General features: G+C 39.4%; 1 protein-coding gene across 1 annotated transcript in view; it reads right to left on the minus strand.

The window, feature by feature from the left end:
- cdh23 (cadherin-related 23) overlaps positions 1-14,168 on the minus strand; it is a 326,796-nt gene that overhangs the window by 27,735 nt on the left and 284,893 nt on the right. Inside the window, 15 exon segments of the mRNA XM_052090034.1 lie at positions 2,914-3,033; positions 3,179-3,316; positions 3,860-4,029; positions 4,299-4,523; positions 4,946-5,062; positions 5,375-5,833; positions 6,756-6,959; positions 7,720-7,845; positions 8,847-8,949; positions 11,088-11,195; positions 11,282-11,491; positions 11,580-11,713; positions 12,018-12,198; positions 12,287-12,406; positions 12,690-12,911. Coding sequence (XP_051945994.1) covers positions 2,914-3,033; positions 3,179-3,316; positions 3,860-4,029; positions 4,299-4,523; positions 4,946-5,062; positions 5,375-5,833; positions 6,756-6,959; positions 7,720-7,845; positions 8,847-8,949; positions 11,088-11,195; positions 11,282-11,491; positions 11,580-11,713; positions 12,018-12,198; positions 12,287-12,406; positions 12,690-12,911 — 2,637 coding nt within the window.

Here is a 14,168-nt window from a genome sequence, read left to right on the forward strand (position 1 = left end):
TGGTCAAGCGCCCGTCCGGGAGAGAAAAGCGGTAAGGGCGCTCACACCTGAGCTAAATTATGTCTAACACCTGTATCTAATTGCAGTAGCATGAGGAGAGCGGCATAAAGAGCAGCAGCAAGAGAGCCTTGAGAGAGAGAACCCGACACCAATGTAAAGAAGAGAAACAGAGTATAGTGACTTTGTCTGTAAAAATTAAAGAAACTTACCTTTGAAGCCGACGCTGTTTCCCGTGTCTTCCTTAGTGGAAAGCTTCACAGAGATTTATAGTATAAAAGGACTTTTGTTTATAATAATAATATTGGTATGTTTTTCACCCACATCCACCACATTGCTAAGGAAGACATGGATGTAACCGCTGGAGTCTTATGGATTACTTTCATGCTGCATTCATATGCTTTTTGGAGAAATTTCTGGCTACCATTCACTTGCGTTGTGAGGAGCTGAGATATTCTTCTAGAAATCTTCATTACTGTTTAGCAGAAGAAATAAAGTCATACAGACCTGGGATGGCATGAGGGTGAGTAAATGATGAGAGAATTTTCCATTTTGGGTGAACTATCCCTTTAAATTTAATTATATATTAATATGGTGTTCTTTTTTTTTTTTTTACAAACATTCTCAGCTTTGGCAATATTGTATTGTTAACAGTCATGCCAATAAAGCTATATGAATTGAATTGAAAGTGAGACCGAGAAAGAGAGAGATGCCAGGGCTGTGCGCTGAAACAGAGATGTTAACATTGGAGTAATAAAACATTTAAAAGAAAACCTGTTTGTTTGTTTTGTCAAGAATCTGAGGTTTGATTTACTGCAGTACAGTTCATGCAAAAATGCATGAAACTGAAACTTCCTGTGTAAAAAATAAAGCAAAAATGTGCATCAGAGTTTGATATCTGCTGGAGATGCAGCCAGTCAGGGTTGAACGTTAACTTGTTTCCACAATGCTGACAATCATTTTTTATATTTTTTTTAAATTAAGAAATAATTGGAAATGACGCAGATCAGAATCTACAACCAGCCAGTCTGCATCTATGACATTTTGCATTATTGTTTTTAGAAAATTACCCTATGACTGAAACTTTTTCACAGTTTCCAATGCTGAACAAATTACAATAACTTTTTTTTCAATAGACTGAGTTTAATAAATGTCATCATTTTGATTTGGATGGCTCACATCACGTACATCATCGACAGTCAGATTTGCATTTATCTATTATATGCTGCAGCTCCTAATAAAGATACTGGCCAACTTTACACTCCATTGCCGATCTGACACTTGGCGAATGTTTAATTTTGGACCAATTGTCCAAAGTTCTTTACGACATTTTCCAATCAATGTTCTTTGATTATCATCCAAATAGACTATGAGTAACTGCTTTTGTAAGTGACTTTGGCTCTAAACATACATTTGTGGATGTGAAACAAATGATCTGACCCAGCTGGTGACATTTCCATTTTCTGCTTGTTTTGTTGCTGAACTTCCTCCCTCATATCAACAGTGTCTGAATAGAGGAAGTGTAAGTTGAACGCTCGGCCACTTCACACTCTCCACATCTTGTGAAACCTCATTTTCACAGCTGATGCTCTCTTCATATCCTCCCTAAAAAGGAATTAGAAGCAAAGACCAGTCTGCCCAACTGCGTCAGGATGTCTCTTGCTCGTTCGCTTTTACTTGTAGAGTCAGTGAGTTTGCAAAAAGCTTGTTTCAATGTTGATTCATTACTGAGATGTGAAGCAGTAAACAGGTTTTTCTGGCTGTTTCTAAGCTAAATGCACACAGGTCCTAAAACATATTTGGAGATTTTCTATTACTTTTAAAATGTAAGTACACAATTAAAATGGATGAATTTCATTGCTTTAGGTAAACAAATGGTTAAACTGCAAACTTTTTTTTTTCTTTCCTTTTTCTCCCAATTTGAAATGCCCAATTCCCAATGTGCTTTTAAGTCCTCGTGGTGGCGTGGTGATTTCGCTTCAATCCGGGTGGTGGAGGACGAATCCCAGCTGCCTCCACGTCTGAGACCGCAAGCCCGTGCATCTTATCATATGGCTTGTTGAGGGTGTTGCCCCGGAGACATAGCAGATGTGGAGGCTTCATGCCATCCACTGCAGCATCCACGCACAACTCACCACGCGCCCCACCGAGAATGAACCACATTATGGCGACCACAAGGAGGTTACCCCAAGTGACTCTACCCGCCCTAGCAACTGGGCCAATTTGGTTGCTTAGGAGACCAGGCTGGAGTCACTCAGCATGCCCTGGTATTCAAACTAGCGTACCCCAGTGGTGGTAGCCAGCGTCTTTTGCCACTGAGCTACCCAGGCCCCCAGTATCCCCATTTTTTTGCAATTGTAATTGCAGAATTTTAGTAATTGTATTAAGTCAGTTCTCTTAAAGTTCACACAGGTGTCCGATTAGAGTAATCACAGGTCTACAGTAGTTCACCACATTAAAGGTGATGTAAGCGATTTTTTTTTCATGGAAAAGTTAGCAAAAAAATGTCCTACTCCCTTAAAAAAAAGATATTAATGAAATAAGTGTCACTGGTCTCTGTGACAGCTGTAGACTTTGTAAACAGCAAACAAAAATGTGTCCGTGGACATTGATGCTTTTCACCTGTTAATCATTTTGCTCGTTCTCATAGTGTTAAATTTGAAGCGGATCATTGAGACAATGATTCAAAATGTTTGTCAGTTGATTGCATTATTGTGCCACTGTTGAAATTGATAGCCACAGGAACAAACAATGCTTCCCTTCTGCTTGGTTTTGATCTTTGGAGGGCGGGGTTTTGGAATGAGGGGTGTGCCAAATTCAGCGTTTCAGTCACGTGAAAGCATCAGAACACTAAAATCGCTTACATCATCTTTAACTAGTAATGCAGGCATCAGCTCATCCACACATAGTTTGCACCTGGACTGAGTTTTCTCTGCGGTTGTTGGGACTTCCACCGGGGTTGTCTCTGGCGTAGGCTGTGAGAGTGTAACGGTCTTTGGTCTCTCTGTCCAGAGGAGAAAGAATGTAGATGTCACCCTGATAAAAAAAACATTGACATTGAATGTTTACATGAATATTCTGGTGATTTACTGACACGTAAAATAACTTTTGCATAAATGCATTTTTTTTTTTTTAATCTTGCCTATTCTGTGTTTTCACCCTGACAGACACACACACTTACCGTAGTGGGTGTGATGCCAAACTTGCCCTCTCCATCCACTAGTCCATATTCAATGACAGAAAACAGGCCGGAGTCTGCATCTGTCGCACTAACACTAACAATAATGGTGCCGAGTGCAATATTCTCAAATAAGGACCTCTGCACATACACAAAAACAAAGAAAAGCTTCAGCTCAGAAACCGTCAGAAGACTTGGGTTACTATGACTAATTGATTAAATTGCAAAAAATCAATAGTAAAATAGTTGACAAATAATTTATATTATAGATAAGATCAGTATTGATTATGCCTCCATCAATAACAACATTTTGGTGTAATGCACAAAAAAATATTTCAATACAAATATTGTCTTGATATTCTTGTCTTAAAAAGTCATGATATGAAAAAATAAATAAATAAATATATTTGCACAGAATGCTATAAATGTTATTCAAACAATTCAACAAATTATTTCAAATTTTTGTCACCTCGGACAGCCTTTTTTGTCAATGGCCCTTAAACATTGTTGTTATTACATTTCAAATACTACATACAGTAGAGTGTGCATATACGGGCCAATCAAATGGAGCGCAACAGAAAGTGAGTGCATGACTTCATAATTTTATTCCCCTTCAAACATTCAGAAAAAGCATGTGAGCATTAAAACATATGCACAATAGCGTGACTCTTTAGCCTGATGTACCTGGTACAAAGGTTGTTGAAAGACTGGGTTGTTGTCATTGACATCTACAATACGCAGATAGACAGGAAGTTCAGCAAAGCGGGGTGGTGTGCCGTGATCCTGAGCACGCAGAGTGAAGTTTAGCCACTGCACCAGTTCATAATCTACTGTCCGATTGGCCAAAATTTTACCTGTGGATGAGAATTATGCATTTGTTTGCATTAAATCTTAATATTGGAAGAAACCATGTAGATTACTCTATAATGGAACTGAAAAACAGCAAGTTTCCTTAAGCTGACATATATTTTTCAAGCTGCAATCGGTAAAACACACTCATATAGACCTTGCTGACAAATCAAAACATTTCTGTATACAGTCATACAGTGACTAGAGTGTGTTTGCTTTTTCTCTATTTTTGTTTCATAGAAAAAATATGTGTTCATGTGTGTTTAAGTGTAACCTGTAGATGGGTCTTCCAGTCTTATGTAGTCTCCACGGGGCAGATGCAGAAGCTGGTAGATGATCTGTCCATTAGGTCCTTTATCAGGATCAACAGCCGTCACTGACAGGAGCGTGGTTCCAGGCTGGGCACCCTCCAGAATCCTCTCAGAAAAGTTTGCCACACCGAAAGGACGGAAACGAGGAGTGTTGTCATTAACATCCAGAATGTTGATGGTCAGTTTGGCTATGGAGAGGGGGGGAAAAGAGGGTGTTTGAGATGATGGAAGAGAAAAAAAAAAAAGAGTAAACAATTATTTCAATGCTTTGAGATGATCATGATATTTACCAGCAAAACTTAGCCAGTTAGTAAAGCTGGTTTTCCAGTGTAGTCTTAACTAGCAAAACTGGTCAAGCATATTCAGCTAATTCAGAATCATCCCTAAAAGGCTCATTCATTTTTTTATGTCCCAGCAATTAAACTACTTGCTGGTTGTAGGTGCTAAAAGAAGAAGGGAAATTCTCATTCTACAGAGAATTCGAATGGACAAATAAATGCATGGGTCTGTTTTGATTTAATGGGGCCTTTAAACTTAGGAAAGAGGAAATTGAAGAATAGAACAAAACAGGAAATAGAATTTACAGAAAGTAGATTGGGTTCTTTCTTACCATTGGGTACACTGACAGACATGTCAATGACATCACTGGCATTGTCATGAACTGAAACGATGATCTCAAAAGTGGCAACCAGCTCTCTGTTCAAGGGATTTCGTACAAACACAGCACCTGACAACAAAGATTTGACCAAAAAAATATATTAATTGTGTTGTTTGCATAGTTTGCATGTATTGAGGTGGTGTAGCCTAATGGTTAAAGTCTGGGCTGGCAGCTGAAAGGTTTAAGGTTCACTGCCTTGGCACTGCTAGCAAAATGCTCAATCAGTTGAGGTACAGGAACACAATTTATATGCTTGTACTTTTATCATAATGGGATTACATGAATGTGCTATCTCCTGCTACTAACTTTAATTTGTAAATATACTTAGTTTGTATGTGTAAGTAATTTGTCAAAATTAGAATCGAATCAACCTGAGCTAACCTGTGTGAAAGTCAATCCCAAAAGACTCTTGCAGCCCATCCACCGCATTATTCCCATCATCCTTTGCTTCCACAGAAATGATGTAATACTCCAGGCGGGGTCGTAGGTCAGGGTCCTCGGCGGTTAGCGTGGCAACAACCTCTCCTGGAGGAGTTGACTCGTTAACACTTATAGTCTGCACAGGCCGAATGAAACGAGGACGAGAGTCATTTACATCATCGAGGACGACTGTTAGCGTCGCTGTCCCAGAGAGAGGGGCCGTGCCTCGGTCAGTTGCTATGACAACCAGTTGGTACGAGCTGCGCTCTTCTCTGTCCAGTGTAGCATTGCTGACCAGAACGGCGCCGGAGAGAGTGTCAACGATAAAATGGTCTTGAGCACCGGTGTCTAACCGATACTGCAGCCAACCATTAGAGCCCGCATCAGCATCACTCGCTGACAGCTGCGTTACCACCACACCTGAAATGCACACGTGTACATATCACACCTTAAACACAACAACAATAAAACATATACACACAGAGACACGGCCTACAGAGCACCAAAAAAATTTTATATACACATGGCTGAGGATAACAATGGCCAACATTTTGATCAATGTAATCTCAGTTTAGAAATAATTAATTAGTTCATTAATTAAAGAAAATGTATGTATACGGAAAAGTGTGTATCCTGTAAAAGGTCACCATTTCTTTTAAGTTGTTCAAAATCTTTGAAAAGTAAAAAATATTTAATGTAGTCTCTCAATTATTATGAGGTCATAAAAGCTGCATGCATGATAAAATTCTGTATAAAATAATTAGCAAAACTCTGTTTAAAATAGTTTTAGATTGAGGATAACATGCCATTGCAGGACATGTCAACTCTCCAAAACAATTTCAGGCCAACTATCCATAAAAATAACAAATAAATAAATATTTAAACAAAATTATAATAATTAAGCACAGGCATAAATAAATACAACCATCTACTCAAACATAACATATAATAACATATACTAATAAAATATTAGTAAATAAATGTTTGTTGGAAAACAAAATGTTGAAGGATATGCAAAACTTAAAATTATAAATTATAATAATTTTTATAATTTTTTTCATTATATCTTCCTATAGATATTATCATTATTCCTATATTTTATTATAATTAATTGTTTTATTTTTATTAAATTAAATTTAAATGTTATTAAATATAAATTAAATAATACAAATGTAATAATACAAATTTAATATTTTTTGTTTTGTTTTGCTTTGCTTTGTTTGTTTTGTTTTGCTTTGGTTCTCAAAAACACACTTTCAGGTGATTACACACACAGATCAGAACAAACTAGTTCCTCTACCAGTTCATCCACTTGTATCAGTTGATACTCTCTCTCTCTCACCTGTGGGACTGTTCTCAGGAAGTCGTATAGTAAAGCTGGAAGGACTGAACACAGGTGGGTTGTCGTTGCAGTCTAGGATGGTGATGGTGAGAGGAACACTGCTGTTTAAACCTCCCACATCCTCCCCGAGCAGCAACAACTCCACCCGCGGCTCAGAGAACGCCTCCCTGTCCAGCACAGCACCCCCACGCACTGATACTACCCCTAGAGACATAGAGAAAGAGAGAGGGTGGGAGAGTTTGATGGAAGAATGAGGGGGTGAATGTGTCATGAACGGGAGTGGTAATTGCTTACAAGAAACTATGCGGGTGATAAAAGGGTGGGGGATTTTATCATTTAGAATTGACACCACAAGAATCTGGGTACCTGCATGTTCATGTAACACCTTTTAAGACTCTTTAAAACCCCATAAAATCAAAAATACGCAACTGCATTCCTAAAAGTTGACACAGATTTACACATTCATATAAACATATAAAGATATGTCTGAAAAGGCTGATTAATCTTAACCTTTATATTATTCAACTTTCAACAGATTGAAGTGCACTAATTTTTTCCCCATTAAAAAAGTTTTACCCCTAAAGAAATGAATTGTAATTGAAACATATGCATAATATCATGATCACTCACATTAGATGAGGACTCTGAGAAGCTGTTTTATTCTACAAGGGTTATGGATGCCCTCATGGGGGCTGCCATTTCAGAATCACATGACCAGCTAAACACTACTCACTGAATATCAGTAACCATCTTGTTATTGGACACTTTCCCTCTTGAATTAAAATAATCATGGCTGATTGTGAAGAGTGAATTTCTACAATGGCATCTGCAATTGAAAACTATATATTTTGAATGATGCTTCATCCACACCACAAGGTGTCACTGTAAGTTGACACAAACAAAAAGTTACTAAGTGCACATTTAAGGTTTTATACATTTATTTCTGGGAACTGCAGTGTCTGACCTGTGCGGGTGTCTATGGAGAAGAGGTCAACTCTGGCCCCCAGAAGACGATACCTCACCACTGCATTCTCCCCAATATCTCTGTCCTCTGCCAGAACAGGCCTGTTCAGAATCAACACAGTAGTGCCTGACAGAGAAAGAGTGAGGCAAAGAGAATGTATTACAGGTCCATATTTTGATCAGACAATGTTAAAAGGGTTACATCATGATCATGACCATTTTTCATCATTTTATTTATTTCCCTGAGGTCCGGTTATAATCTTAGCCTAGATTTCTTCTGCTAAAAACAGTCGTGATATGAGCACGAAACGATCATCTGTGTTCCACAACTGCTTTCGAGTCCTTGAATAACATATAACGTGCGAGTAAGGGCAGCTGGTGGACTTTATGGTGCCCCCCTATGGAGTTGGTGCCCTACGCAGACTGCGTAGTCTGCTTATAGGGAGCGACAGTACTGGTGGTAAAATATAGTTCATCCTTAAATACTAACCTCCTTGCAAAGCCTGTATTACATTGGGACAGGTTTGCAAAACAGTCATTGCTGAAACATGCAGCACAAACTGTTAATATCAGATTAAAATGACCAGGAAACTTAGTTAAAAGTAAACTTCAGCCGATCTTTCTTAATGTTGGAATCTTTTAGAGGCATATGCAGAGTGGCAGGTGCTACACATAGCTAGGATTAGCACAATGTTAAGCAGATTTCCACACATTTAGATACCGATTGGAATTATAGTATTAGAAGTATGCTTATCCTTATTATTTTCTTGTGACTGGGTGGGCAAAGTTTTTGACAACAGAATAGGCATCATTACTCTGTCAAGTTATAACCATGAAGATTTTTCAACAAGTCACGTTTTGCAGTTTAGTCTTGTTGGCCTGGGAAGGAAGTATTTAAAGTAACACTTAAAACGAACTTAGAAGATCAAGGAAAATAGCAACACAGCTCTATTAGTCACTGGCACCCATACAAACCAGAGCTAAAGAAGTTTGCGTTTCACACCTTATTTTGACAGGACAAACGCAACACAATCTTCCATTGCTGAGAGTCAGGATGTGGTTTTTACTGAAAATTGTTACAGCTGAGAGCCAAGACCAGAGAAAGAGACACTGTATCATGCTTGGTACCTGTGGGCGAGTTCTCAATGATCTCTCCCCTGTAGCTGGACTGTGTAAAGATGGGTCTGTTGTCATTCACATCCAGCACAGTGATCACCAACAACTCTGAGTCCTGAAGAGAGAGGAAAAAGATCAGCGAGGTCTGTCATTACAGTATTTAACTCGTTGTGCCATTCATTGTTCCTGTGAAAGCACGATTAATAGTAAAGTTTCCAAAGGTGGATAGTGGGAAACCATCTTATTTTGGGTCACATGATTGCTGTCATGTCTATATTGTACGTAAGTAAGAACATACACAAGTCACAAAAAGAAACAAATAAAGGTCTTATAAAGAGAGGAATATTGTGTTATTTATACTGTTTGTACTATGGGTGATGCTGCGATTGTCAGGGTTGTATTGTGTGTTTTGAACTGTTTTGTGCCCTCATGTTATTTACCCTGTGTGTGTTGTCATTAGCCTGCTGGTGATGCAGTTGTTGTGCGTTTTATCCAGCGGGTGATGCGGGTATTGTGTCATTTTCCATGCAGGCGATGTGGGTGTTGTGTTATTAGCCTGTGGACGATGCAGTTTGTTGTGTTATTTATCCTGTTGGTGATGCAAATATTGTGTTATTTATTCTGCATGCAATGCCGGTGTTGTGTTGTCTTTTACACTGCGGACGATGTGGATGCTGTGTTGTTTTTTACCCCTGCAGGCAATATGGGTGCTGTTATTTACCCTGTGGTTAATGCATAGCCTGTTGCATGAAGCTAGTTGAACAAATTCAGAGTTTCAGAGTAAGTTTCAGGTTGACAAAACCAGATAGTCAAACTGGTTTAGATCGGATTCAGCGATCTCAAGACGCTCAGTATAAATGTTCTCTGTCAACTCAGAGTTTGATCCTGAGTTCAAGATTGATTAACCCTAAAGCTCATGTACATGACTGAGTGATGTTTGCCACGAACAGCCAATGGGTGAAGCTTGGAAATAGTTGGCGCAATTTATTTCTTTCAAGAAGCTTTTAAAAGCCCAATATAATTTCATGAAGTGCAAGCAATGTCCCTTTGTGTGATCGTCTACAATATAATTTGAATCAGTATATTTGTTCATGTGCAAAGACTTTAAAGTGTGGGAATCACCTTACGAACACTTCTGCAAGCAGTATTTTTAATGTAAATAATTACATTATTTCCAGAGTTTCTCATCATCACAAAATGCATACAGGTAGAGAAATGCAAAGAAACTCAATAATACATTGTATTGGGCTGCTCAAAACTCTTTTAATATCTTAATTTACAGGTCTAATAACATATCAAATCTTAATATATAAACATAAATTCATGAAATACATACTGTACATTTGCATGTAAAGCATTTAATTTGGATCGAAAGATATAGGGGGAGTAACTTCATTGCATCAGAGATGTCACTTTACTCACAGCTGACTGGTTCAGCATCAGTAACCAGAATAAAACCTGCTCCGAGCAGGTGAGCCGTGTGTTGTAAGTTGCTACGGTGATGAACACCGGTAGAAACCAACCCACCGTCTTGAGCCCAAAAAAATAGAGTTTGCTCAAACTAAACTCAACCTTAGCCACTGAAGCCGGCTTTGTGTAATAGGCCACAGGTGTTTTGTTGTTATTTACTCTGCAGGCAATGGAGGTGTTGTATTGTTATTTACCCTGTGGGCGATGGAAGTGTTGTTTTATTTACCTTGAGGGTGATGTGGATGTTGTGACATATACCCTGCAGACGATGTGGGCAATGCAAGTGTTGTGTCATGTACCCTGTAGGCATTGTGGGTGTTGTGTAATTTACCCTGACGGGCATTGTGGGTGTTGTGTAATTTACCATGCGGGCATTGCGGGTGTTGCGGAATTTACCCTGCGGGCATTGCGGGCGTTGTGTCATGTACCCTGCGATCATTGTGGGTGTTGTGTCATTTACCCTGTGGGCATTGTGTGTGTTGTGTCATGCACCCTGTGGCCGTTTTGGGTGTTGTGTCATTTACCCTGCTGGCATTGCGGGTGTTGTGTCATGTACCCTGCAATCATTGCAGGTGTTGTGTCATTTACCCTGCGGGCATTGTGGGTGTTGTGTCAAGTACCTTGTGGCCGTTTTGGGTGTTGTGTCATTTACAATGCGGGCATTGCGGGTATTGTGTCATGTAAGCTGTGGGTGTTGCGGGTGTTGTGTCATTTACACTGCAGGCGATGCGGGTGTTGTGTTATGTAATTTACACTGGGCAATGCAGGTGTTCATTCATTTACCCTCCGAGCGATGCGGGGGTTGTCTGGGTTGTCTTTGACGGTGATGGTCAGACTGTATTCAGGCACTCTCTCTCTATCCAGCGGTCTGTTCACCTGAACCACACCTGACTGGAGGGAAGGGCACATCAGTCAGCAAAATTACAACACTATCTCCATATCCAATTCCTGTTTTTCCGTGGATTCCTCTCTCTCACCGTCTCATTAATGTAGAACGCTCCGTCTGTGTTTCCAGCGGTGATGTTGAACGTGAGCAGAGCGTTGCGGCCGCTGTCAGAGTCCAGTGCCCGCACTTGAGCAATGGAGGTTTGAATGGGTGCTCCCTCGCTCACGCTGGTGTTAAATGGTAAATTGAGCAGGACAGGGTCATTATCATTAATGTCCAACACCTGTACGCCCACCACCACCTGAGATGGACAAATAAATCACATGAATTATGAGAAACTCAAGCTCTAGTAGAAATGTATGTAATTGATTATAAGTGCAAGTGCATACCGTATTGGTGAGTGCTGGTGTTCCCAGATCTTTGGCAGTAATGGTGATGTTGTAATCGGCAATAGTTTCTCTGTCGAGCTCTACATCCCTCCTCACTCTCAACTCGCCCTCAACTGAAGAAATAACAAACTCATCTGGGAAAGAAAGACAGCAGGAGACAAAGAGAGACAGATAGAAAACAGAAAGAGATGGAGAGAGACAAAGAGAGAATGATAGAGACAGAAAGAAAAGGAAAAAATAAGAGAGACACAGAAAGAGAAGGAGAGACAGATATATATATATATATAGAAGCAGAGAAAAAGACAGTAAGCAGGAACAACAATTTTTTTACAGCTGACAAAAAGCACAACAGATCAACAAAAAAATTTCAAATTCTTTTAGAAACATAAACAGCTTTCCATCACACACACACACACACACACACACACACACACACACTTTTCAGGTCCCCTGCAGTGATGCTGTACTCCACTTTTCCATTCGATCCCGAATCAGCATCCGTGGCTTTAACGGTCCAGACACGTGGGCCTGGCTGACCCTCTGGTATTTCAAACGGACCCTCAAACTGATGCGGGAAGATGGGCGCATTATCGTTCAAGTCTACCACATTGACCAGGACCTGAAATACAGGAGCATCTCATCAGTGACATTCATTTAAAGAAACCGTGCAGGCTTACAAGTAGTGTGTGTAGCAGACATGAACTCACTGTGGTGCTGGAGGTGAGTCTGAACAGAGGTATTGGACACTGATCTGTGGCCGTGACCATCAGCACATAATGACCACTACTGATCTCATAATCCAGCTCCTTTATGGCCACAATCTGACCCTGTGCACATCCACAAACACGTAGGAAATGTACACTATGTACAAGTAAACAAATAAATACTTACATATTGCATACTGTGTAATATATATATACATATATATATACTGAATATATATATATATATATCTGTGCTCTGGTTGCACATTTTGGGAAATGTAGTATGTAATCCGGGTATGCTATTTCAACAGAAAGTTCACATACTGTGAAAAGAGCGGGTAGAATGCCTTGCCAAACATACCCTATATTTATTGTACACAAACACAATGCTCACTCCCTCACTCACCGTTATGGCATTGATTTGAAACGTTTGGGCCAGGTTGCCCTTGGGGATGGCATAACGGATGGTTCCATTGAGTTCCTCATCAGGGTCGATGGCAGTAACCGTGGCGATGGTGGCTCCTACAGTGTTTGGCCCCTCTTTGAGCTCAGTCACATAGTCTTCCTCTGGAAACACAGGTGCGTTGTCATTTTCATCTATGATACGCACCCACACGGTGGTGGACGTCTGCAGAGACAACAACAAAAAGCAAGATTTTAATCAAAACCGATACATTTTTTTTTTTTTTATATATATATTACTCAATGTAATGTGACATTTATGTTTCATAAGTGGGGTAATCAAAAACAGGAATGTAAGCATTCAATATCCAGTATAAATAAACGCTGGATGAGGGTCAATGCAACAATAACTACCACTAAAATGATTTACAGTACCTAGAATAGATAAATACTTTAAAGAAATGTACCATTTTCAGGTAGTAAAATTAAATAAAATCTATTTATTTTCCTTAGTAATCTTTTTGTTATTAGTATGTTACAGAATGCATAACTAACAACATGTGAACAAAATGTGTGATTTGTCAGCTGGTAAGTTAGTAGGGCAAAGTTATAGACTTTGAATAAAAGTATTTGCATTATTTTCATTTTAAACATACGGTGGATCAGTGTGAAGTTACCTGGTGTTTTGAACTGATGTAGCGGTTTGAATATTATTTGCATAAACGATACTGTGTGTGACTGGAGGGGTCACTGAAGTGTGTGTGAGGGCAGGTTTGTGTGGTATTCAAAAACTTTTCTTAGGTTACAATCTGGTAATTATCTGGTAATATCTGGTTAGGGTATAGAATCTATAGTTCGTACGGTATAAAAATCATTATGTCTATGGAGAGTCCTCATAAGGATAGCCGCACCAATGTGTGTGTGTGTGTGTGTGTGTGTGTGTGTGTGTGTGTGTGTGTGTGTGTGTGTGTGTGTGTGTGTGCGTGTATTTATCACTTTGTGGGGACCAAATGTCCCCATAAGGATAGTAAAACCCGAAATTTTTGACCTTGTGGGGACATTTTGTCGGTCCCCATGAGGAAAACAGCTTATAAATCATACTAAATTATGTTTTTTGAAAATGTAAAAATGCAGAAAGTTTTCTGTGAGGGTTAGGTTTAGGGGTAGAGTTAGGTTTTGGGGATAGAATATAAAGTTTGTACAGTATAAAAACCATTATGTCTATGGAAAGTCCCCATAAAACATGGAAACACAACATGTGTGTGTGTGTGTGTGTGTGTGTGTGTGTGTGTGTGTGTGTGTGTGTGTGTGTGTGTGTGAGCGTGTATTTATCACTTTGTGGGGACCAAATGTCCCCATAAGGATAGTAAAACCCGAAATTTTTGACCTTGTGGGGACATTTTGTCGGTCCCCATGAGGAAAACAGCTTATAAATCACACTAAATTATGTTTTTTGAAAATGTAAAAATGCAGAAAGTTTTCT

This window comes from Xyrauchen texanus, chromosome 24 (assembly GCF_025860055.1).
Source record: "Xyrauchen texanus isolate HMW12.3.18 chromosome 24, RBS_HiC_50CHRs, whole genome shotgun sequence".
Lineage (NCBI taxonomy): Eukaryota > Metazoa > Chordata > Actinopteri > Cypriniformes > Catostomidae > Xyrauchen > Xyrauchen texanus.